The sequence below is a fragment of the Prinia subflava genome, chromosome Z (assembly GCF_021018805.1).
Source record: "Prinia subflava isolate CZ2003 ecotype Zambia chromosome Z, Cam_Psub_1.2, whole genome shotgun sequence".
Taxonomy (NCBI): domain Eukaryota; kingdom Metazoa; phylum Chordata; class Aves; order Passeriformes; family Cisticolidae; genus Prinia; species Prinia subflava.
Window position 1 is genome coordinate 57,187,178 of NC_086283.1, and position 26,588 is coordinate 57,213,765.

The following is a 26,588-nucleotide window of genomic DNA, read 5'->3' on the forward strand; positions in this document are numbered from 1 at the left end:
TACAGTATTTCTTTACCAAACATTAGATTTAAGTGGCCTTTTCTGTGAATTGTGGTGAAAAGTGCAGTTCAGATTTTCTGATCTTACAATAATAATTTAAAATTACACGGTGTGAAAAATATGAGATCCATTGTTTGCTGCTGAATTTTATCTGAAAACTATAGAAGAATTGTATGTTGATTATAAATTCATTTTCCAACCTAGGAGGAAAAAAGTTTAGGTGGGTTTTCCTTCCTTTGTTTTTCAGTTTCTTAACCCTGGTTGGGATTTTTAAAGCCACCAGACTGAGACTTTCTAAAGTTACCTCCATGGAAACCAGATGCCTTGCTGCAAGAGTTACACTCAGTTATTAGTACTTAAGTCAGTCAAGTGCTTCCTCTCCTTGAAATGCAGAGGTAGGAGAGCACACCACTGCCTACCTTAGGCCGCTTTGAGAGCCCTTGTCAATGGCTATGAGGCTCTGGCACTTCTGCCTGCCCTACATCTGCACTGCAACATCTGATTTATGATAATGCTTATGGTCTTCAAATGACACTTTTGGAAAGGGTCCACTGAGGGCACATTTATACTTAACTAAAAAAAATCAATGAAGAAGCATTTATATGACTTCTTATTATCAAACCCAAAGCAGACCAGAGCATACTATTTAACAGAGGACTTAGAATGAGAGTTCTCTAAAGGCAAGTATTGCATCTAGGGCTTAAAGCCATGCTCATATTTTGCAAGTGTTGTGAATGATTAGCTTAATTCTGTAGATGCAGCTTTTGCAAAGTACAGAGCAAATTTGGATGCTAAACAGCATAAGTGCTAGTAGGAAACAAAACCTATGTGTGAACCATACAGCTATCCAATTTCACTTGCTTTCAGAAGGGTCTTTTTTCATTTTGAAAGAAAGAGTCAGCTGGGTTCCAAGCCAAATGTGCCTACCGGTGAGCTGTTACTGTCTTAATTTGGCTGTTAAAGAAAATTTGTCTTCAAAAATCTGACCTGGAGTTGGTATTTGAGAGTCCTGAAGTTACTGGGCTGAGGACCTTTTGCCAGATCAGAACAAGACACGACTGGGCATTCTGGAATTGCCCTGTCCCAATAGAGTGCAAGGCTAACTTGACTCATCTCAGAAGCCTGGCTGTCAGCTGTAGTGTCCTTTCCTTGAGCACAGGAGTCACAGTTGCTACCAGGCGTGCTACTCTGGATTTTTTCTGTGACTGCTTTGACTTTGAGGCTTGTGGTCCACCACTGGCACATAAGACAGCAGAAGGTAGTCCACAAATTGTTGCAAAAATCTGTTCCATGAAGATACATTTTCTATCTGAACATTCACACATTCATTCCCTTGAAGTCAAGGAATCAAGGCAAATGGAGGAGAGCAAAAGTAATGAATTAACATTAAAAGTTTGGGGTAATTTTCATGTAGTTAGGCATGAGAACTCTTATAGCAACACTGTGGATGATTCCTGGGTGATAAAGCCATGAATTAATAGAAAGTTGAGGAAACATCTGTAGAGTTTAATCACAGGTAAACCCTTTGTCCTCTCAAATGCCCCAGATGCACCAAGTACCTCACCCAAAGAGCCTATGGATTTGCTTACTTCAGTAGTTAATAGTTATATATAAATTGTGAATTTAGAACTGGCACCGTGACAATATGAGGCAAGAGCCATTGTCATCCAAAAAGAAAATTCCTTCTGCCCCTCTTGGTACTGTTCATCTTGCTCATCAGGGATGGCAGAGCTGAAGTGGACACTGTTTAAACTGGTGCCAATGCTGAAGGATGGCATGGATCTTGTTCAGTTGATGCCCAAGAAGGCCCACAGCATGCCCTTGGCCAGTTCCAAAGCCATAGGATTTAACACATTGAGTTCAAAACCAATTTTGCAACCTGAGTAAAACTGAAATGAACAAGATTTTGAATCCAAAGTGGAATCTAAATGTCACAAAGAGACTGCTTCGAGTCCCTCAAATAGAAATGGCTGACATGTGGGGGGTCTGCTCTCTGATAGTTTAGGAGATTTGAGTTTAAGGAAATTGCATGAAGAATTTCTATTTTTTTAGCATTTTTCATTACCCACGAAAAGAAAAATGACACTTTGGTGCTTCAGAGTTGAAATCGGTTTTCCTGGACCTCTCTGCTGTTGCAGTTGATCCAAATGGGTCCTTTCTTTGCCAGGGGCAAGTTCTCTACAAAAGCCTGAGGTAGTGCTCACCCGTCTCTGGGCAGCACCGTGTCTCTAGGCTACCCACCCACCTGAATCCATGCAGCAGCCACCCCAAAAACTTGAGTGCCCAGCAGCTGTGGCACACCACTCATAAACAGAGCCTGCAGTCCTGGAGGATTCTGTTCCACGTTTCCCAGCACCATCCCCTTGTTCTCTAGACCCTGCATCTCAGCAGGCTACACTATATCCAACAAGTTGTAGTTTTAAATAACTTTGGTTAAAAAAAAAATTGTTCCCTAAGTATTTTTTCCTGCAAGACTGTCATGTCCCCCCAGTCATAACTAGAATGAAGACTGAGTTGTTAAAAATAATTGTTTTTATTCTTAGAGCACCTAGAGACAAATATTCAATAGAAGCCACACTGCATGTAAAAAGTGTGCAAAAATATCAGGCTAAGTAGGAAAAGATGAGAAATAATCACCTGTTTATAAAATGAGAAGTGTTGGGGTGTTCTGCTTGTCAGATCTAGGGAATCTATCTCTGTAGATAAGTCAGAGCTACATAACATCTAGGTTTGAATAAGTAATGCATGTTTCTTCAGCATGTTTTCTTGTTAGGCCTTCCAGCCAGAATATATTCTGATTTTAAATACCAACTTCCTATTGAATTATATAAATTAGAAACTGCATGATATGAATGACTTCCCTAAAATTAAATTACCTTTAAACTAGGTGTCTTACCTATAAGCAAGCGTAATTACAGCAATATATATGCATGGGCATGTCATTCATTTTACTGAAGATTTAATCAAACTTTCTGTGCAACTAATGTGTATCATTAGCAGAGATCAGGTAGGCACGTGATACTGGCTCTTTAGGAAGAGACCTGGATGGATTCCAACTTACTTAACCCTTAAAATGTTACTGATTGGCAACAAAGAATTGACATTCCCCATGTGTGCAAACTACGTTAAAAAAATTCACTTGCCATGAAATTTACCATTGGATTTAAATTGCACAGTACATAAGAACAAAAAAAGGCAAGAGGTATGGTGGCTACTGACCCATGGGAAGGGTCTCCTAGGGTACCTGCTGGGGGGAAACTTGTGTTCCTCTTTACCCACAGGTGCTGGGGCCTGGGAGTGCTGATTTAGGCACGTGATTTGTGTAAAGGGATCAGGCCCTGCACCCCAGGATCCATCCAGCTGGCCGACAATTTGTTCTGCCGACACAGCACAGCCCAAAGACAGGGAAAAGGGGTTGGCTCCTCATTTTCCAGAAGCTGGAGGCCTGCTGCAGTCAATTTGCAAAGCGGAGGGCTCCCATTACTGAATAAGCAGCGCCAGCCACTTCCAGGTCACAGCTTTCAAGGGCAAGGATACGCATTCTGGAGACAGAAGCAAGGCCAGAAGGGAGAACAATGCACAACCCATTTACATGGGTGTGCTGCCCTTCGTAGAGCATCCCTTTGCTGTCATGTTCCTGTGTGAAAACAATCAGCTATTGTACATGGCATCCTCAGGCCACAGCCCTGTTCATCTCAGTAAGATCTTTAAGGGTTAATGGTTCCTGCTGCATTCCCTGGACTGTGGCTGCTCAGATGCCCCATGTATACATATTTTTGTGTATGAGCCTTGCAGAAGGTCTGGTCACATAACTAAGAAAGGTGCACTTGAGCACTGCCCACATAACCATGTGCCCTTTGTCCTGTTTCATGTGCAGACACAGAATAGCTGTAATTCTCATATGTAATTTATTTTTAAGTACAGTGTATTGCTCTTTTCTGAAACTTTTTCCTTTTTCTTTCTTTTTTTTTTGACAACTTTCTGCATTGGCAGAGCATCTTGGGATTGAATTTATGGGTATGGACCAATCATTCCTTTTAGCCTGCAGATTCTAGACCCTGAGAGATAAACCCCTTTTTATTTTTTTTCTCCACTTCCCCTTTTCAATTCCTAACCAATTTCTTTATGCTTTAAAAGGGATCATACAGCTATAACAAAAACCCTTGTCAAAGTGTTAGTGGAGATCAGTTCACTAAAATGGAAATATTGATAGGATATTCCAGACTTAAGGAGTTCTAGAAATTACTGAAGTGATCATAATAATAAAATTCCTTTTTCTGCTAAATAGTTTTGACTAGTTTTGACATCTGCTTTTGATGAGTTTTTCTCGGGCTGCCAGGTTTTGAAAACACTGTAAGTGTTAAGCAAAATGTCTAACTAGTATATTAAAAGAGAGAAACTGTTATGGCCACTTAAAATTCTGCAAGTTTGCAGTGTTGAGCTCTGATTTTCAAGTTTTAAGTCTAAAACCACATCTAGGTGGTTACACATCATGTGTAAATCAGTTGCCTATACATATATGTAAATGATATGCATATACATATTCATTTCCAGGTCTGTAAGTTCTAAGTGGACTGAAAGTTATTTAGGAATTGAAGTAGAAGTTTACAGCTAGACTCCAGATCATCAAGTCAGCAAATATATTCAATATTTCTAAAACTAAGAAGAACATTGGCAGTGGGTACTATTTTCACACTACAGCTTTAAATGTGATAGAAATATCTTTTAAGTCTTATTCATGAGTAGGCTGTATTTATCTGACTAGCTGTTTGTATTCAGGGGTACAAATAATGCATTTCTGGAATAGGCTAACTTGAAATTCAGGTCAGTTTTAGCTTAGAATCTCCTATAATTATTGGTAAATTAAAAAAAAAAAGGCAAACAAACAAACAAACAAAAACCCAAATGGTGAGGCAATTGTAGTTCATGTTCTTATTAAAAATGCCCCCAACAGAATTTCATTAGCTTAAGCTGTGAACTGTGGAAAACCCATTACAAGCCCAAATTTAAAAAATCACTCACAACCCAGCTTTTTTTTTTTTTTATTTTTATCCAAAATTAGCATTAATTCCCACTCATATGTATTAGATTTTAGTGGAAGTTATATGGCTACATTAACATATGAGGAATTAAATTAAAATCCTTTAAAAAACTGACATGCAAATTTTGCTTTATGTATGAAATTACATCAGCAGAACAACCTGTTGGAATTAAATTCTTTAAAAAATCCCCAGAGATCAGTAAGAAGAAAAAACATTAAAACCAAGCAAATTTAAGACCCCATATATCACCAGTTACGCATAGATTAGAGTGATGTGAAATTAATTGCATAATATGCATATTTGAAAGGCTGCCTATGTAATACCTTGACTTAAGTCTTAGACTGATTTGATTTTCCTAACATTCTGTAGGGTAAAAAAGATTATTGAAATTATTTTTAGTACTTAACAGGCTAACATCTTTCCTACATTCTCACTGCACATACAATTTTTACAGACTTTTCTACAAGGCTGCTATAATTTTTTTTCAAGATAGGTTTATCAGCATGTGTTATGTAGCTGGGTGTCATAAACTGACTCCATAAATGGTAACACTGGTCAGAGACATAAAGCAGTTTTGGGGCAAGATGTAGTATAACTGCAAGTGCTCCACAGCAGTTCTCTGCAAAACTCTTCTTGGCCTTGAGCAGAGAGTCCAAGGCTTGTCTTTGAGGTACCATGCCATCTGCAGAGTCTTAACCAGGATCCCCGTCCTGTCCCAGCTGCCAGCATCCCCTGTCACCCACATTGGCCCCTGCAGAACACCAGGGCATCCTCCATTTGGCCCTGGCTGTCCCCTGTCAGCCAGGAGCACAGCCAGGTTTACACAAGAGCTTGCTGGTTTGCTGGGCATGACGTGCCAGATGCATGTGCTTTCCTAGGCAGACCTTGCCCCAAGAGTTTGAGGAAGGGCATGGCAATGCACACTGTGTCAAGCTGCATTGTCCTTAGGGCCTTGTTTCAAAGGGCAGAGGAGGGGACTAAGGCTGTGAAAGCAGATCCAGGGATTTCATTTCCCATGCCCATCAAGACCTATAGTCCTAGCAGACTTGTTAGTGCTTGGAGTATTGCTCAGGGCTGCACCCACAGCCCTGCTCCCCACTCTGCATCCCCCATCCCCTGCAGTGAGTGAGCAAGTCCCACACGCAAGCAACAAGCCTCAGCCCACGGGCAAACTCAGTCAGGCCGTTGCCAGCCAGCTGCCCAGCTCATTTGCAACAGCCTCTGCCTGCAGCAAACCTCCTGGAGTCAGTGAAATTTTTCCTTCAGTGTAAAAACTGAGCAGAGTGTCCACTGTTAATCGTCTACTTCATCTCCCTTGTGTGTTCCTTTTTTAAAAAAAAAAAAAAAAAAGTTGATATGTATATTGATATTCATTTTGCTTTCATAAGCTAACAGCTGACAGCATGACAATAAAAAAATAATAATAATTCAAAGCATTTCAAATTAGCCCCTAAATTGCTTAGCACAATTCTCCTGTTTCCTGTGACATCCTCGTAATACACCATTTCCATGGCTAACTACTAAACGCTTTCAGAAGGGGCAAAAAAGGGAAGGGAATCCAGTGCCACTAACTAGCCTAGGTGAGGAGTTATGCTGTATGAGAAATCCCTTCACACTCTGCTTCAACCTTTTTGTTTGTCCCCAAGCATTTCTTCTATTTGTTTCCAGTTCCAAGCATGCTGTGCCAGGCCTGTAGTTGACTTCTCTACCCTTTTTTCCTGTCTTCCCTTATATTTCACCTTCCTCTTTTTCTTTTTCATGGTTTGGTCTGGTTGGTGTTTCAGCCCTTTCTTCCTTCTCTTTTTTGACTTTCTGTTTTTGGAATTATTTATTTTTCTTTAATACATTTTTGCAACATCCTAGTTTTACCACACTCACTTCTTCTCTCCCCTTCCCCCATCTTTGTTAATAGTTACTGCTATTAATTTTGTCTGACGGTGCTCATGACTTGTTTGCTGGTGTTTGATTTACAGTGGGTTTGGCTTGTAAGACAAACTCGTTCCATGGTGTGGTGCATTGTATCAGAGAAATTAAGATTTATTTTTGCTTTTTGGTTTATTGCATGGGGTATTTGCTACTTGCCTACAGCAACTTTAAAACAAAACTAGACAAGCTCAGGAAACTCGGTGGAGGGAAGTCTTCCCCTGTTCAGTGAGGAGTATTTTCCCCTGAACTGGTGTGTCATTTATGACAGCACATCATTTGGACAGAGACATATGGCACATGTGAGAGAGCATCGTGCACCTCTGTACCAGCCAGATGCAAGTCTCTTCCAGCAGGAATAATGCTGGCAATTGTCCCAAAGGTAGTGCAAAGCTGTGCAGCTCTAATTCATTCATTTGTTTTTAATTGCCTGCTGGTATTCTGACTGTGGTCGATATTGCAGATCACTATTGGTCTGTCTGCTTAATCAAAAATAAGACTTAAGTAAAGCTAGACACCGATTTTTGTCCTAACAGGAGGAACACAAATCCACATCTGTAAAGCGTCAACACAGAATGTGCCTCTGTTTCAGAGCTTCTTACGTAACATTTCCCCAGCAGAGCGCTCAGCAATGCTCTCTGCCAAGCATGAGCAAGGCTGGAAAGCATCAGTAGCTCCAGCCCAAACATTAGCAGTGCTAGTAACACCTTTAAAAAAGTGAAATATCTCCGATGAATGATATCGGTAACAAGTTGTCATCACTGAGCAAGCTGCCACCCTAGATGGAGTTCCTTTGTTGGTCACAAAGGGATACAAGTTGAAACTCTGCATTTCTCTCACACAAGGCACTGCTGGTTGTTGATATTCCTGTGTTTTAGGAGGAGCACTGGAGAAAGAGCCTGAATTTTATAACCAGAGCTCAAAACCTGTCTTCATTTCCGTTGGTGATATAATTACAAGCCAAGCTCATGCCTCAAATGTAGAAGAGTTTTTTGAAATTTCTCCTGTAAAGACAGCTGAGATATAAATTGACATGGGACCAGAGGGATATTGGATATGAAAACAATCCAAAAACAATAATAAGAAAATAAATTTCTCATAAGACCTGTAAAAATGGCTTTCATTCCAGCTGTCTTTGCAAAACTTCCAAAGCATTTGCAAATTCGTGTTATTGCCTTACCACACTACATTTTTATTTCCAGCAAATGCTGTTTTTGTCAACTGTGAAGTTGTTCCTTAGATATTATTCTTGTTGGCTTTAAAAAAAAAAAAGTGACTTTTGACTGTAACTCTGTAATTGTTCTCATCCCCAGTATTGTGTTAATTGTTCTCATCACCCAGTATTGTGGTGTAGTCCTGTTCTCCTTGCAGTCAATAATGAGTCTGCCTGTTGTGTGGTGGCTGTGTCTCGGTGTGGCTGTGTGAATCTCTGTAGTGGTTTGTAGCATGACAGCTGTTGATTGTGTGCTCCTTGCCGAGCCATCCTCCATGTTGTGACTTTCTCTGTTTTTGTCCCTTTCTAGAAGCTGAGGAACTGTACCAGAAACGGGTGCTGACCATAACTGGCATTTGCATTGCTCTTCTAGTAGTTGGCATCATGTGTGTGGTGGCCTACTGCAAAACCAAGTAAACTTTTCTCTTCTATTTCATACCTGTGGTTGTTTGTCAGGGCCTTCCCAGTTGACTCTAACTTCTCTGGGCATAAGGTTGCATCTGGGTTTCCCTAGAGGTGAGCTTAAGAGACAAACTTGTGACCAGGGTGCTCTGGTCCAAGCCAGATGAATGTGGGTCTCCATGTCCATCAGCAGTGCAAAATTAAGACAGGTATCCGAAAGATTTCTCAGTCTTCAAATGTAATTTGCAGATTTTTGTCCTTTTTTTGTTTGCTTTCTTTTCTATCACCCATTTCAGCTGGTTTTCTCAGTTGAAAAGAAACAAACTCCCAATACTGGAATCATGTGTCTTTCCAGCAGTAAATTTTATGTATAAGCCTAATTTGTTGGTACATGAGACACAATTAATGGCGCTAAAAGTTGCTATACACGAAAGGCCAAAAAATTGAACACAAAAGTGCTCTCAATGCAAAAGTAGGCATTTAAATGCATTCTGTGAGTCTCTAAATTACTGGGGGTGACTCTCAAACATGCATGAGGCACTCTGGACCATAAATTACACTGAACATCAGCAGAATTTCTGCTGCCAAAACTTCTGACTGCCCTTATAAATCTCCTCACCAAAACACAGAAAACCCTTACCATAAATATCCCACGTTTGTATAAACCTGATTTACTGTTTCAAGGCCTGATTAGCAGCTGGGCTGTTGGTTTTTGTTGTAAGCCCCACCAATAATGGATGTGTTCCAAGTGGGGGAGGAGAGAGATAATTTGTCCCTCTCAGTGGGAGTCCAGACACATACACACAACTGCTCCTACCCACAACCTTGTGCCAGTGGTCAGTGGGGAACAACTGAAACAGTAATAAAAAATCAATTACTGTTTTTAGAAGTCACATCCCCATGTATTTCAACAAACATTTAGTTGTAATCCTGAAGTATGGTTTTATTTATAAAGAGCCCACAGAATCCACCAGGGGTCTGGATGGTGTTGGTTTGTTGTTGTTTTTGTTTTGTTTTTTTTTTTTGCCTCAGACATCAGCAATCACTGTAAACAAAAAGTTAAAGGTTTTCAAAAACAGTTGATGAGAATGACATGCCAGGACATGGCCCTCCAAATGCAGCAGTGATGCCAGACTGGTATCTGTGAGGTGATTTGCACGTGCTCTTTTCCCTAAATGGGGGAAAACTCAGAAACCAGGAGAAATCTTGGAATGGTGTTAGGAGAACAACTAATGTAATAGCTTAGGTTTTGTTGGTCTCCTTGCAAGAAATACTGCTGATAAATTGCCAAGGCATTATCTTCAGACACTGAGTCTTAATTCAGAGGCGCTTTATTTGCAAATCATTTATATGAAGATAAAAACTTCCTAAGCACACGCTAGCTTTCCCATTATTCTTTCATCTCAGTTTTGTGGAGTAATTTTTTAGTTAGTGTCTTTTTACTACAGGACAAACAGCACAGATAAAAGCATGCAAATCCAAGTACACTGGTCACTGAAGCAATGCAGTTTTCTAAGGACAGATTCCCGAGTTACATGTGCCGGGATTTCAGTCCTGTGTATGACAAACTCAAACTCCTTCTAGAACTCACTTTCTTTACCGTGTTAAGGAATTCAGATTGTTCTCAGCTCCTAAGGTCTCCAGCGCCTCATGAAGGGGAGCTGTGAAATCAAGTTAAAACCATGCTTGAGTGCTTGCTTCTCTGCCCAGCAGGTCTTTGGGTAGCTGAAATGTCTCCTGGCACTGTGCTCCCTATACACCTTAACTGCTTACATGTCCTAAGATGGTGCCTGGTTATCCTCAAAGCATAAAGTCCACATGAACCACAGATAGTAACCTTCTGAGACAGGAGCATTTCCGAGACAGATGTATCTGCCATTCATGTGATGTGATATAAATTAAGCATTTTCCACTATCCAGGCACATACACACAGAGAAAATATGTAAAATGCTGTGTGTTAAGTCATGTTTCATTGTCTTTAAGCTTTCATGACTATCAAGCTTCAACATATGCCCTCACTCCTCCTTTCTTGTAAAGCTTGGAATAACCTCCTTGAGTTCCAAACAGAATTGAAAATAGTTATCTCTTACACTGTCTTATCCTGCCATCACTATCTGCACTTCTACATACAGCTTAGTATGTATTTTAGCTTTTGCCACAGCCAAAGTCATGCGCATTCCAGCGTGTGTTGGAGCCTGCATCCTCCCTTCACTGCCCTGGATTCTGTGACAGTATAGTGGAAGTTCTCCCGTGTAGTGAAAGAAAATGGGGTAATATTTATAAATTAAGTCTGAAATTGAATAGCCCTTTCTCTGGTTATTTATTTTGGTGTTTTAATTAGTGTGTTCTGCATAGCCATGTTTTACTATGCTGTAAATTTTGCTGCTGACACCTTGTAATTATCTTCTGAAAAGTTCTTCTGAGGAGAGCTGGAAGGATTACAGAATCACAGAATCATTTATGTTGGAAAAGACCTTTGAGATTGTGTCCAAACTTTGGCTGACCACCACCTTTTCAACTAGACCATGGCACTGAGTGTTGTGACCAGTCATTTCTTGAACACCCCCAGGGAGGGTGACTCCACTACCCCTCTGAGCAGTCTGTTCCAATGTTTAATAACCCTTTACGTGAAGAAATTCCTCCTGATGTCCAACCTGAACCTCTCCTGGCACAGCTTGAGGCTATTTCTTCTTGTCCTGTTGCTACTTGCCTGGTAGGAGAGGCAGACCTCCACCTGACTACAACCTCCTTTCAGGCAGTTGTAGAGAGTGATAAGGTCACCCTGAGCCTCCTTTTCTCCAGGCTGAACAACCCCAGCTCCCACAGCCACTCCTCGTAGGACTTATGTGTTGTTAGCAACTCGGAAAACAGCAGCTAAGGACAGGAAAGAGTAGAAGCATCAAAGTCAGTCAGAGATCATGTTGTTAGTACATGGACAGTTCTACTAAATGCATTAGCAGCCATGGCATCCACCTGGTAATTGTTAGGCTTCAGAGTAAATCTGGTGTTGCTGAAAAAAAACCTTCCAGAGCTGCCAGGAGGTCTGCAGGCTCAGGCCTATCCCATATACTCTCACTTTGGATTTCTGAGGCTTCCTCTGCATTGCTCTTAAACACATTTATGGATTTGAAGTACACTGTTGAGGCAGGGGATGAATCCCACCAAAAAATGTGTAACTGCCACATCACAAAGACCATGTTCCAGTGTCTGCAAGCAAGCCCTGAGGCACAGACACCTCAGCTCCCTGTAGTGAACGAAGAGGCATAACTCAATGGGCTGTCAGAAACTTTGTATTGGCCCTTGTGAGGGTGTCAAGGTGTCTGGTTAAAATCTCTCCCCCCTCCCTTCTGAGTGCAGAGAAGAGCTCCTCCTGAGACAGAGCATTGCTTAGAAATGGCTTTCCTTTTCCTCTCACTTAGTCCTGTCCCCCCTGTGTCCTGCTGACTCCTGGAAGGGATCCCAAATATCCCTCCCCCTCCGCAGTTCCCCACAGCTCCAGCTGCAATTAGACCTGTGGTTTTCAGAGTTACTCTGAGCTCTAGCAGCAGTGGAGAAAATTCTGGCAAAAAAAAAAAAAAAAAAGATGTTACTTTATTATCACCAACACCAATATGCTGAAAAGGGGCAGCTGCTTTCCTTTTGTCGATTAAAATTGTTCCCGTGTTTTGTGTACAGGAAGCAGAGGAAAAAGTTGCACGACCGCCTTCGGCAGAGCCTGCGCTCGGAAAGGAACAACGTGATGAACTTGGCCAACGGGCCGCACCACCCCAACCCGCCGCCAGATAACGTCCAGCTCGTGAACGTAGGTGTCACTGCACGGGCTTCAGCCTAGGCTGACAGTGCCACAGGAAAGCTCACCCCACAGCTTTTAAACATCTACCTGCCGCAGGCTGGTGACTGATTTCTCTTGGCTTTCTCCACATGGGAAAAATTGCTATCGCAAACTGCTGCCGTCTTCATCAGAAAACAGTATTTTTGGTGTATCTGATGGTAGTGAGAGGTTGCTTTTCCACACATCTGTCTATTGGGACTTCTCATTCTCTTGTTAAATACATTTTTATACCTTGATTGTTATGCAGACCTTTGCTGCTTTCGTTATGTGTCTTATATTTTGAGTCTAGATGGGCTATTTTGGGATGGGATGTACAGAGGTGTACATGAATGTGCTCAAGTGTGTCAGTATGGTTTCTGCATGTATTCAAGTCACAAAATTTGTGCTTTGGCACATGTGAAAGGCTGAAATTTGGGAAGGAGGGATTGGGAATTGTGTCTACAAATGTGCTGTGAATTACAGTTTGTAAACCTGAGGTTTGTCTGGGTTTTTTCAGCAGTACATTTCGAAAAATGTAATCTCCAGTGAGCATGTCATTGAGCGAGAAACAGAGACCTCGTTTTCTACAAGTCATTACACCTCAACAACACATCACTCCGTGACAGTCACCCAGACATCTAGCCACAGGTACTGGAGGGGGAAGGCAAGTAGCAGCTGTAATATCTGATCTGTTGCTTTGCAAAACCAAAGAGCTGTGTAAAACAACAAACCAGGGAAGGTATATACTCCCTTCATAGCGTTTTCATTTTAAGACTAACAATATTTGATGTCATATCACCTAACTAATTATCTTCCCAGGAATTTACAAAGACCTTTATTACCTGAATGGCATTCCAATACTGTCACAGTGAATTTTAGTATATGCAAATTGCTGAATCGGTGACACTTGTGATGACTGAAAAGCCCTCCTTCCCTCTCCTTTTATCCATACATGCAAAATCACCTCGATGCCTGTGGATTCATGCAATTCCTGAGTGGCAACAGAGCCCCTCCTTTCCCTAGCTGAACTGCTCTTACACTTTTGCCACCAAAGCCCACTCTCACACTCCCCCTTTCTCTTTTCCTGGTTGCTGCCCTCCAGCTGGAGTAATGGCCACACTGAAAGCATCCTCTCTGAAAGCCACTCGGTGCTCGTCAGCTCCTCCATGGAGAACAGCAGGCACGCCAGCCCGGCAGGGCCGCGGGGCCGGCTCAACGGTATCGGCGGGCCACGGGAGGGCAACAGCTTCCTCCGGCATGCCAGAGAGACCCCCGACTCCTACCGAGACTCTCCTCACAGTGAAAGGTAGGACACACCACCTCACTGCTCTCAGGCGGCAAGAGCTGCTGTTTTCCCAAAGCTTGGAGAAAATGCAACAGTGCAGCTGTTCACGTAGGGCAAACATCTCCTTATTCATAAAGGTGGAGAGCTTAGTAGTAAAGTCCACCGAAAGCACTTCTTCCTTTCTTGCCTCTGGTTTTAGTCGTATTAGCTAGAGGTTCACACTTGGAAAAGCTCCATTGGAGTAATTAGTCAGAAATTTCCATTGTAAACAAAACTTTGCCTAATTAGCAATTTCTTAGAAGATGCAAGTGAGAAAACAGAGATTTTGCAGGGAGAAAGCAATGTATTAATCCACAAGAGGAGGGCACTTAAGACTTCTAAGCAGTATAGAAGTTATGCCACCAGCTACTTTCTGGAATATTCCAGCTTCTAAACTCTTTAAAAACTGCACTTAACCCTTTATTAAATAAAAGCGAGGAACACAAAGTGCAAGCTAGAAGGACTCAGGTCATTTTTAAATCAGGAACAATTATGAACAAAGCTGTCCAGAGTTTTCCAATCAGGTAATTTTTTTCTCTGAAAAGACTGCTTCATCGGTTCCTAAGGTATGCCTAGAAGTATATCAGTTGCAAAAAAAAAATTACTGAAAAAATCCTTTTCAGGTTTAAGCTAGCATTTTACTTCAAGATGGCCCCATAATAGCGAAAGACTGAGAAGAAACAAGACATTTTAAAGGACTTTTTCTCCCAGGAATCATAGGCAGAAGAAAAGGAAAACAAAAGGTTATGGACCAGTTCTCTGAGCACTTTGAAGTCACAAGGGATTTGGCCTTGTGGAGTGTCGATTATGCCAAAAATGCAAACAGGCAATCGGCAAGGAGACTGAGTTGTGTAGAAGACAAACTGTGGTTTTCAGAAAAATGAATGTGCCAGTACAGCAAACACTATTTCTGTGGTACTTGCTCTGCCGTACAAACAAGTGCTAAGAAAAGGAAGAGGGCCCACTGAAGGAAGGACCCTGAGTGTAGTACCACTAAGGATAATAAACTAGCCCTCTCATTAAAAATTATGTGCTATTTACCATGGAATTTAATTTGAAAATACGTGGCTCACATGACATAAACAGCCATGGCTCCAATCCAGCAGAGCACTTTGACAAGATTATCTTTCAATCGTGCAAGTAGGCCCACGGAAATCAGCAAGATTACTCACATGGGTAGAGCTCAGCATGTGTTTAAGTGCTTTGCTGGATCAGGACCTGTAACAGTAAATACCATGTTGTCTCCTGCCTGGGAACCAAGCAGGATGCACACCCACACGCCTGCCAATGGTGAGTATTACAGTTTAGTATATTTGGGCATCTGCATGCGAGAAGTGAAGACCATTCCTGCTGTCTGCCTGCATTGCATGGGACACCTAATTCTAATATGAACTGTTTAGATTTACTTGGGAGGTTGGGAGGGGAGCAGGAGAGGGAGAAGAGCATATTCCTTTTTGTTTCTATGAGAAGAAAGAAGGCATTTCATCAATTATTGTGTCTCTTGGAGGTTGTACTGCAGGTCAAAAGCAGCAACTTTTCTGTGATAATTCATCAGACAGTGACAGCCTAGCCTGTGCCTGAAGCAATCACAAATTTGGAATGTGGGAGATGATAGTTCCCTGGGCATTAATTGCAAGCTTCATCTATTTTTAGCAAGTAGAAAATACATGGTCAGTTGTTCCTGAGTTGGCTTTTGTGTATACAAGGGAGAAAGTGAGAGTTATTTGGAACTAAAAATTACTCAGAAATGTAAAGGAATGTAGAAGCTGATAAATTACTTCCTGAAGCCATCAAATGTTGCTGTACTGTGAATTGGTAGACCAAGGCTGTACTCCCTCAATTTTCAAATTAAATTGAAGAGACACTACAAGGGCTTCTTTTACTGGAATTGCTGGATCCCATGTCCTGCCACCTGTGTACACAGAGGGCACAAGCAGTTTTATCTTGGCTGTCCTTAGCTGTCTTACAGGAGAGAAGGTCAAAAAACACTGTCTCTGTACAAAAGGCTGGGCTACATGATGAAGCTGGCAGCATATAACTAGTTAATGTGTGCTGGATGGCCATGGGTACGCTGTGATCCCCTTTCACTGAGCCAGCACAGTTGGCCATGAAGCTGGATAAATCAATCACCTTTTAACCTTCCTGTCAGGATGGGCTAGAGCTGCACGAGTTCAGCTCCTGAGCCTCAGATTGTAGACAGCAGCTAGTTAGCAGTGCCCTGTTAGGGTGTGGGGGAATAGACCAGAAATGTGTGAATGCACAACATTCCAGTATGAGTAACTTGACACTGTTGGAAGCCTGCACAGTACATTAAACACATTTAGCCAACTCAGTGTGTTAACAGAACCAGTCCAGCCAAAATCCAGTGTGTCATAAAGATGTATATGCAACAGTGTATCAGCTGAGAAAGCAGAAACTCTTCAGTTTTTCAGACAATGCCTATTAAAAATGTCAAAGGGATTAAAAGCTCACTCATGGAAGGCAAAAAAATTATTTAATTCATCCAATGCACAGACCTATTCATTGCCCTTTGCTCAAACAGCTTGATTAATTCCCATGCATAACTCTAGGTTTGTTTTTTTTCCATTCTCTCACTCCTCAGTTCATGTAAATCAATGTGCAATCAATGCGCCTCTACTGAAATAAATTTATGCTACTGCATGTCTGTCCAAAATCTGTCCCTTTCTCTCTTTTTTCCTGTAACTCCATTTTTATCAAGTGTAATATGTGCAACTGAGTCATAGATCAAGTGAGAAAGCTGGATTTAGGTTTATTTTAGTAATTTCAGGCTCAGATAAATAAACGAGTAACGGAAAACTAAATAACTACATCAATCATAAACATACAGCTTTTCTCAATGGGCCTGTGATGGAGCTTAAAATTATTTTAACTTTAGACACAGATGAAATTCAGGCAGGTGAATTTAGGATAAGAATAAAAGCAAATCCAGATTATGTAAAGCATCATGCTGGCCACTGTGCTTTTGATCAAATGGTTTTAGGCAGATCCTCACCTGGCATGAATCCACATTACCTCATAGCATGTCTACTGATTAAAACTAGCTGAGAGCTCCACATTTTTTGTTCTGTTTCTTTGGGACAAACCCTGTAATGGCACCTGAGCTTCATTTTCAGAAATCGCTTCTGACCACTACCCTTCCCACAGGAACAGGGACAAATTTTGCAGAGAAATAATGGGCACTAGGCCAGACAATCCTGTCTTTCAGCATTTGTTCCCATATGAGGACAAATGATACTCTGTGCTTCTTTGCATATAGATTACCAGCCAGGGTGCTAGTGGAGTGGAGCAGCACAAAACTCCTGGGATGGTGCTACAAATGCTTCTTTGACTACTCTTGGAGATTAAAATTAGCAGAATCTGGCTCTAGATTTTATCCAAATATTACTTTCCTCCTTAGCCTGAGTTTAGTTGCCAGAAGAGGATGAAGCCCCAAGAGGACTGTCCTTCAGTTCCCTTCCTTTCTTTCCCCCTGTCTGTTTGCATGTACCCCAGATTCTGATCAGATCCTTCCAGAAGTGCAGCAGCTGTTTTCCTTTTGAGAAAATACTTGCAAATGCATTTTGTTTCTGGCAGCCTGTCTGTCTCTGAATCCGGTTTCTGGATTCATTCCAAAAAGTTATTCTGGCAAAAAATTTACAGCATCTCCATGGCTGGGATCTGGGAGTTTTGCTGCGCTCCTCCTGCTTTCAAATGTTTTTGCCCAGAGTCCCAGAAGTGAGTAGTTTATAGGATTAATAGGAACAGGAAAGGTTCCTTAGTAGCCCTGTGTGAGGATGCTGGGCATCCTAAGGGATCCCTGCCATTTCTCTCCCAGTCCACATGAGCTGCTGTGTTCACAGGTCACCACTCCTCCTGTGCTCGCAACCTTTTCCCATCTCTTTCCTTCAGGTATGTCTCAGCTATGACCACACCAGCTCGCATGTCACCCGTTGATTTTCACACTCCGACTTCTCCCAAGTCCCGCCCCTCCACAATGTCACCACCAGCTTCCAGCTTGACCGTCTCCATCCCTTCCGTGGCGGTGAGTCCCTTCATAGAAGAGGAGCGACCGCTGCTCCTGGTGACTCCCCTGCAGCTGCACGAGAAGTATGACCACCACCTTCAGCAATTCAACTCCTTTCACCACAACGCCACCCATGAGAGCAACAGCCTGCCACCAAGCCCTCTGCGGATTGTGGAGGACGAGGAGTACGAGACCACACAGGAGTACGAACCAGCACAGGAGCCTCCAAAGAAACTCACCAACAGCCGGAGGGTCAAAAGAACAAAGCCCAACGGCCACATTTCCAGCAGGGTGGAAGTGGACTCTGACACAAGCTCCGAGAGCAGCAGCTCTGAGACCGAAACCGAAGACGAGAGAATAGGCGAGGATACACCGTTTCTGAGCATACCGAACCCCGGGGCAACCAGTCTGGAGCCAGCCGCCGCCTTCCGGCTGGCTGAAACCAGGACTAACCCGGCAAACCGCTTCTCCACCCCAGAGGAGTTACAAGCAAGGTTGTCCAGTGTGATAGCTAACCAAGACCCTATTGCTGTATAAAACATAAAACACATAGATTCACATGTAAAACTTTATTTTATATAATGAAGTATTCCACCTTTAAATTAAACAATTTATTTTATTTTAGCAATTCCGCTGATAGAAAACAGGAGAGGAAAAGAAACTTTTATAAATTAAATATACTATGTACAAATGTGTTATGTGCCATATGTAGCAATTTTTTACAGTATTTCAAAAATGGGGAAAGATATCAATGGTGCCTTTATGTTATGTTAATTTGAGAGCAAGTTTTGTACAGTTACAATGATGGCTGTCCCATAGTATTTTGCGAAACCTTTTAGCCCTCAGTTGTCCTAGCTTTTTTGTGCACTGCATTTTAATGAACTGGATGTATGATTTGCAAGAATTGCAGAAGTCCCTCTGGTCGCTTGCTGTAGAGTCTCCAAATCAGAAAGCCCTGTAATGGCACCCCCATCCTACTCCACCAGGAAAACACACATATACACACAGAGTCAGAAAGAAAAAAAAAAATTAAAAAAAAAAAAAAGATAAAAATGTAAAAAAAAAAAATTCTTATATGAGAACTTTTATTTGCTTTCGTGTATGAGATGAGTTTTGTCTGCTCTCTGCCAGCCAAAAGGTTTGCTTCTTTGAGCACTGGGATAATAGTAGATCCAACAGCATGCTACTATTAATTACAGCAGGATAACAAAAAACGTACAAACAAAAAAAAAGCCAATCTGCATTAAATAATATTACTTATAGAAAGAAAGTAATACTGTGATTTTAAACCAAATATATTATTAATCAGAGGTCAGCTTGTAATCACTAGGAGCTGCCATTTCATTATTTTCCAGATATTAATTGTTCTAGTTATCCCTTAGGAAATGGGTTTAAGTTAGCTGAGGCTTTGAACCCAATACTCTATTTAAACAAAAAAAGAAAAAAAAAAGGAGAAAACAAAAAAAAAAAGAAGAAAAAAAAGAAAACATTTATATTATTTTATGTTAATGGGGCAAATATAATAGATATCTGTAATCAAGCAAGGAAGAGATCTAGCTGGAAAACACATGCCACTAATAAAAGTGCAATCAGTTTTCACCTCTATTTCTTAATGTTGATTTCTAATACATGATTTATTCTTTTGTTTCTTCTTAATGTTCTTCCCCTTTTTCTCTTCCTCAGAAGGAACCCTGACAAGCTTCTACCAATACCTTGTTAGAGATGCTGTTGGAATAAGGCTTACTCTTGGACATAGAAAGGCCTTTCAGGCAAGAACTTGATTTGCTGAATGGTTAAAAAGTGTAGGCACATAGGAAGGACAAAGCAGATGTATGGACTTTATTTCCACTCACCTTTATCGACTCCTTTTCTTGGGCTGAGAGAGGCAAGGCTGATGCAGAGCCCATTTATGAAGGCAAGCACACCGTGTGGGTTACAGCCCTAGTAACCCATGTGTGATTATTTGATACCAGTGTTTATATGGCCAGTGACAGTCTTGAAGTCAGTGACTAGTAATGAACAAGGATGCTGTCAGTGCTGGAGCAGATGCATCCATGCAGACAGAAGCAAATGGCCTCTTTTGCACTGAATTCCTATCAATTTAGTCAGGGTCACTCTGCCTCTTCTATACTTCTGATTTTTTGTTGTGTGTTCAGTTGGCACAGCATTGACTCAGGATTGATGTGGAAAACAAACGTTTTTCCTAGACTCTGGGGATTCTGAAAATGAGAACATATGTTTTGCAGGTATTACTGAGCTCTAAATAAGAGCCCTGTCAAGAGAAAAAGAATTTCAGCCAAACTACACTCATCCTTTGGGCCACATTCTGGTCCTAGTTAAATAAAGAGAAATACATCAAGAAAAAATTGTGAGATGCAAGCCTGAGGAACAAAAGTCCCAACTCAGTAAATTGTTCAAGCATATGCTTATGCTAATCCCAGCAAAAGTTACCTTCAGCATGTGCTAGACTCTCATTGGCATATCCAGCACATGCAAAACGTTATGCATGTGCCTAAAAGCTTTGCTGAACAAGGTGTCCTATTGATTTGAGACCTGGAACCAAAGTACAGCAAAAGAAGCTCTTTGCCAGGGTGACAAAAATCAGTGATTCCTCACTGTTTAAGTAACCATTAAGTAACCATTAGTAAGAACACAGGTGAGTCTACCTGACTTCTGCTGAACACCAATTCAGCAGAAAAAGAACAAAAAGAAAAAGAAACTTAGTATAGGAAACAAAGTTGTCCACTAGGATGTTAGTGGTAGAACTAAAAGGCTAGGAAACTAGCACAGCTTTGGGCTATGTGGTGGCTGAAATGGCACTGCTTATTTGAGAAATCTATGGGAGATGGCAAAATACATACTGTCTGGACTTAAGTCCCCTTTGCCTTTTTTCCCTGGCTGGCATGTACTTGAACACGCTTTGCCTTTGCAGACTGAAACAAAAGCTCTACAAATTCTAGATACCATACTCTCATTTTCATCCCTTTAGTCATGCCTATTTTTCTGCAATCCCAGGCAGCAGAATATCCACCTCTCCAGTAACTCTGAAACTCAGTAGTACAGGGGGCCAGGTGGGATTTCCTAATGAAGACCATGAGTTTCCAAAGGATTTGCACTGTTGAGTTTCAGTGGACACTTGAATATCTGTCCTTTCAGGAAGGCCTCTGACACTGCAAAGACCTTGCAGGACAGATGAGACAAAAAAAGGATGGCAGAGAAACAAGACATTTGCCCCAAAATCACTCATTTTAGTGGCAGAATAGAGATTATAACACAGGTCTTTTGTAAACTTTTCCAGTATATATCAACCACAAGGCCAGCTCTTGTTGAAGTATCTGTAATAGCCCAGACAGATTAATTGGGATGGAAAGGGAACATGCTGTGATGTTGAGTAGATTATTTGACTACTACCACTGTTATTGTGGAGGGACAGTACAAAATGAAGGAGCAAATCAATATTTGGGAGCTGTACATGTGAGATTTATTTGGTATAGGTCTAGGGAAAAATGTCACACCTCTTCTGTTGCAGTGCCTCAAAGTCAAATTGCTGTGCAGTTCCTGCTCTTTCTCCCCCTCAGAACATACACAGTGTGTTATAGGGCAAGCATGAACTTAGGCTGGAGACTTCACATGGACCTAAGAACAAGAAAATACAATTGGGGATATGGCTGCCTAAGCCCTTAGATCTTTGTGAAGAACCCAGCCTTATGGCACAATTCATGCAGCAGTGAATTTGGGAATTGCCCTGGCTTGGCAGGCACAGAAGCAGGAGGAGGACTGGAGACCCTCACCTCTCAAATTGTGTTTGTCACACCGTGAGGGTGCTTCACATCAGTCAGGTCCACACCCAGAAGTCAGTGAGTCTACCTGGCCACAGGTGCTGCTGGCAGGCTGCAGCCAGTTCCTGCTGGCCAAGGGGCTGGAGGCTGCAGCAGCATGGAGCAGAGCCAGCAAGTGCCTATGGAAAAGGCCAGCTCCCCTGTTGGGGATATTTGCTTCATTACCCAGACCTTCGAGCTAGGCAGTCCCAACACCCTTGAGCCATCACTCTGTGATGCTTGCCAGTTCTTTGGCTGAAAGTCATGGCAAGAAGAAACATACTTTGAAGAGGGGGGGAAATATTCCAGTGGTGGCAGAGTTAAGATTGTCCTGGTTTATTTCCATTTAGTTGGAGCCATGAGTTTTTCCTGTGTATCTGTTTATATGCAGGATGTATTCCAAGATAAAAGGCTTCTTTCAAGAGCATATAGCTAGATTATGTTGTGCACAACCTGGTACAGCCTGCCTATTTAAGGGGTGTAAATCATTACAGCTCTGTAGAGGTTCTCATGTAACAGAGAAAAGGCTACTCCCTCCTTTTTGCCCAGTTATTCCCTTCATTTCTTGAGCCACCCCAACATACCCAGGTTTGAGAGATCAATCACTGCCTTTATCAGGGAAACAGGAAAGCTCTTTCTTTCCAGTACTCAAAAACAACAATGCTGCATCTCCCTGCTTCTCGCACACACATTGCTAGCAGTTTCCTGAGCATCCAGGATAGCAAACTGGTGTCTCCTCCAAGGACACACCTGGCAGCCTGTTGAGCACTTCTTGGCCCCTGCAGTGTGGCAACTTACCATCACCTGGGACTTATTTCTAGTAAAAATCAAAAATACACCTACAAAAAAATGCTGCAGAGAAAGGCAGACAAAGAACATGGCCAATTATCATCATTTGTAATTCTCTATTCTATTGTAAATATGTCTTGTACATATGTGGATGTTTTCATTATTTACTGTCTTTATAGATATTGTGTTAAATGGGACACTCTTAGTTTATTGTGTAACACTGTAAATAACATAACGTCCTTTATTATTTATGCATAGGCATCTAACATGCAGAGAAAGTTATCCTCATATTATTTTAAGATATATGTCAAAAAGATGTTGCATTTTTCCTTTTGCTTTGAAAAAATTGTAATATATCCTCTTTTTCCCCTCTTTTCCTTTAAAAAATGAATGCTAATTTATTGTTCAGGAGAGAAAGGGGATGTAACTGAAAGGCAAACTGTTCAAAGAACATGCTATGGAAGCCACAAGCTACTGATAAACTAAAGAATTTATTACCCCAAATACAGCAATAAGTAATTATTGATTTATTAAGGTTTTGTTATTCATTTTCAGTAAAAGAGGTGCTGGATTAAATTGTTTATGTGTGGTCCTGGCCCAGCTGCTCAGCAGACTGTGTCAGGTCACTAGCTACCATCTTTCTGTATCCAAACATTGTTGTAAAGGTCTTGTTCTGTTGTTGTGAGCCACTGTTCCTTAAGATTTCTGACTCATCCCTATGAGGGTCTCTGGCAGACACTCTTGCTCCTACATGCATTTTTAGTTTCTTAAGTTAGAATTATTAGCTCTACCCTGACCATTACTACTTAAGATGGATGGGGTTTGGGGAGGGGGAGGAGTTGGGGGGCAGAAATGACACAGTCTTGGGACTGTGGGAGGCTGCTCTACAAAAATGTCACCTCACTGTTCAGCAACAGTCAATAAAGCAAAGCAGATACTGGGAACTCTTAGATGGCACCACCATGTCACTATATAAATTCATGATTTGTGCAGGTTGTAAGTGCAATGAGTGGTCTTCTTCTTTTTGTCTCGGGACAGAAATAGCATAATGGGGAAGGGTTTGAAGGGCAACCCAGAACAATAAATGTTGGGAGCTGGTGAGGTCTGGGGAGCACTGGGTAGGCTGAGTATCATTATTCTGAAAGAAAGGATAGTGGCAAGAAGATATTAAAGATCTGTTGAAACATATTTATCTTGTAGAAGGTAAGAAAGGACTCAGTGTTCAGTACCTCTTCCAATAAAAGAAATTGAGTTATTAATCAAAACTAGTGGGCACTGTATCCCCAGAAAGATGTAGCTCTTTATATAAGGGGTAGGGAACCTGGAGAATTACTTGCTGCAAGGGATTGTGGATTGTAAAAGTTTCCATGGGTTCATGGTGGAGGCCAGATCTTAGGCATTAATCCAATGAGGATTACTAAATCCATGAAAAGCACATCAGATGTGGGAAATAACTGAACTGAAAACATGTGGAGATTGTATAAATTGGAAATACTGTGTATACTAGTGCTGCTCTCACCCTTCTCCAACTATCTGCCACATTTGGACAGAAGGAGGGCAGATATCCTATCTGGCTGTGCTTACATGATATAAGTACGTAAAGTCATTTGCTGTTAATGAGCATAAACAAGAGGAGGAAAGTTAGGCATGAGCAGACGAGAGAGAAATGCAGTAAAGACATTTCAGATGTGTTTCACATCCATTTGTTCCCAAGGCTAGTGCTCCCAGGCCTTCCTATTGGTGCAGAATGAGAACTGAGAACTGATGGAGAAGTGGAAGGATAGAAGAATGGAAGGAGGGAGGGAGAGAGGGATGGAGGGGGGAAGGGAGGGAGGGAGGGACGAAGGGAAGGAGGGAAGGAGGGAGGAAGGGGAGGGAGGGAGTGGAGAAAGAAAGGAAGGAAGGAATGACTGGCAAGGGTTTTCTGTCACCCTCCCTCTTACCTGGTTCTCAACACAGAGAGTAAAGACCTGGTAGTCCAGTCTGATCTCAGTTTCCCTCAGACAACTTCCCTGTCTTTCTATTTCATGTGGAGGGATGTTGTGGCTGGGAGGGTGGATGCTTAGGCTATTCACCTCACTGAATGTCTTAGCTGTGGAAGTGCCTTGTCACCTCACAGCCAGCCCAAGCTAGCACGTTATGGCACAGTGCTACAGTGGAGGAAAGGATGATACTTCCATTGCAGGCTCTTGAAATGAACTGCTTTGAGAAGACAGACCCCTCCTCAGGTGTATCCACTGTCCTTTCATGCATGGGATGGAGGCAGACCATTTCTGAAGCAATTACATACCATAAGAACCACTCAGAGTCAACAGGGCTAAGGACCTCATGACACATTAGATACAGACAAGGGGGCTTTAGGGAACATATCCTTCTGTGTTCCAAATGTCTGTCATTGCAAAATTTGTTTGTCAGTCCATGCTGTCTTTATCCTATTGGCTTTCTCTGCCAAGCTTCTGCCTCTGCACTTCTCCACAAGGTCTGGAAGCAGATGGCGTCAGGGAACACTACAAGAAAATCAAGCAAACTCTTCTCATTTCTGCAGCCCACAGCTGGGTATGCTCTTAGCATGCCAACTCCACCCAGTTATGAGCACATGATTTGAAGAATGCATTCCCCAATTCTCTCTGTCTCAATTACAACTGATGGGAAGAAAGTTATCTCAAATGCCTTGAGATGTTGCAGTTAGTCGGTCGGTGATGATTAACCTGTGCAGAAGCAGAAGCAAAGCAACATGGACTGTGCATAGGTCATGAGCCTGACAACTCTTCTTTAGTGACAATGGACCCTTGATAATGGCACTTTCAGGGCTAAATCTCATTTTACCTTGAAAAAAAAATGGAGCCTTAGGGCCTTAGGGATTTCTGATCCCAGAGTGCCTTTTCTACCTGATGCTATGACCTTTTGCTAGAGTCATTTCAGAGTAGCTCTCAATAGAAAATTTCTACTGATTGCAAAATTGTTTCAGATGTCTCCAGACTAAGGCTGGCAGGAAAAATGTCACAAAATCATTGATATGCTCCTGATGTCCCCATTTCCGCACATGAAGACAAGGTTCAGACCTTGTTAAGAGACAATTCCACATCTTCCAGCAAGGAAGAGTTGGAACAAGATCAAGCCCATGCACACCTAGAAAGATTGTCATGTCACTAGGGTTGGGCACAATATGGTGACTCCAGAGAGTATTTAGAGTGCTACACTTTCTAAGCATTCCACTGTCAAAACCTGAGACAAAGCCTTCAGCATGAATGGAATTAATTTCCTTGAAAGCTAGACCTTACTCTCCAAGGTTTCAACTCCAGAAGGTATCCAAGCACCAACTTTAGTTGGAAACTGGACTTCTAACGTAAATGGCAGCTGCTAAGTTTCCACTTAGGTTTTCCTCCCTTGGGGATAGCAGGAGTTCCCTGTACTGGATGTAATGCGTTAGGAACTGGAGAAGAACCCTGGCAGTAGTGCATAGAAAACACCTGAAATAAGGCCAGCTCATATGATGACAGCAGCAGAGGAGGTGTCAAGGGAGTCTTTGCAAGGTTATATCCACATCAGTTGGTAGGGAGTACAGCAATTGTTAACAACTGATTAAGTCATTACTCTGGTAATGGCCAATTTGGAGCCATGTTTCAGAAGCCAGATATTGTGTGGGAGGTATTTTAACTTACCCGGCACATTACTGCATTAGTTGGATGTATTCTCTGTGTGTACACACACACATACAGTCTCTCAATTTTCTGTAATGATTTCCTGATGTTCAGTGCATGTTCAGTGACAGGAAAGGAAAAAATGTCATAACAAGGCCATTCAGCAGCTGCAAATCTGCCTGCATCCAAGAGAAAACATTTCTTCACCTCAGAGAGGAAAAAATTGAGGGTGATATTTGTCCTGTACGGGTGTGAAGATATGGAAAGGGAATGCCTCTTTCTTTCCTAGTTGGACAGGCTGGATCACAGATTGCAGAGGAGCTTTCACAGGGCCACAGATGAGGAGGGATTGGCCATGTGGAAGATGAGGGAACTCTGGCTAGGGTAAAAGGTGGCCATGTGCCTCTCATTTCATTGAAATAACCCTAGAACAATGTATTCAATCCCAAACAGAAAAGAAAAAAAAAAGGAGTCAAATGGTGAGTCTTGGGCCTTCTATATGTGGCAAAGAGAGACAATTTCAAAAGAGCAATTTTTGTCCCATATTCTGGTTCTCAGGATGTTCCCATCTTGTGCTCCCCTTTCTCACCCTAAAGCCCC

The 26,588-nt window shown here is 41.9% G+C and overlaps 1 protein-coding gene across 7 annotated transcripts in view; it reads left to right on the forward strand.

Annotated features, from left to right (window-relative positions):
- The window catches only part of NRG1 (neuregulin 1), a 181,823-nt gene extending 158,840 nt beyond the window's left edge, over positions 1-22,983 (forward strand). For 3 of the 7 annotated variants that reach the window (XM_063421440.1, XM_063421441.1, XM_063421444.1), the window contains 5 exons: positions 8,489-8,591; positions 12,257-12,383; positions 12,910-13,040; positions 13,495-13,698; positions 17,626-22,983. In XM_063421440.1, the coding sequence (XP_063277510.1) occupies positions 8,489-8,591; positions 12,257-12,383; positions 12,910-13,040; positions 13,495-13,698; positions 17,626-18,277 (1,217 nt within the window). In that variant the 3' untranslated portion in view covers positions 18,278-22,983. Of the gene's footprint in view, positions 1-3,993; positions 4,018-8,488; positions 8,592-12,256; positions 12,384-12,909; positions 13,041-13,494; positions 13,703-17,625 lie in introns of those variants that run through there. The other 4 variants (XM_063421438.1, XM_063421443.1, XM_063421439.1 and 1 more) reach the window with 3 other exon arrangements.
- The last annotated feature ends 3,605 nt before the right edge of the window (positions 22,984-26,588 follow it).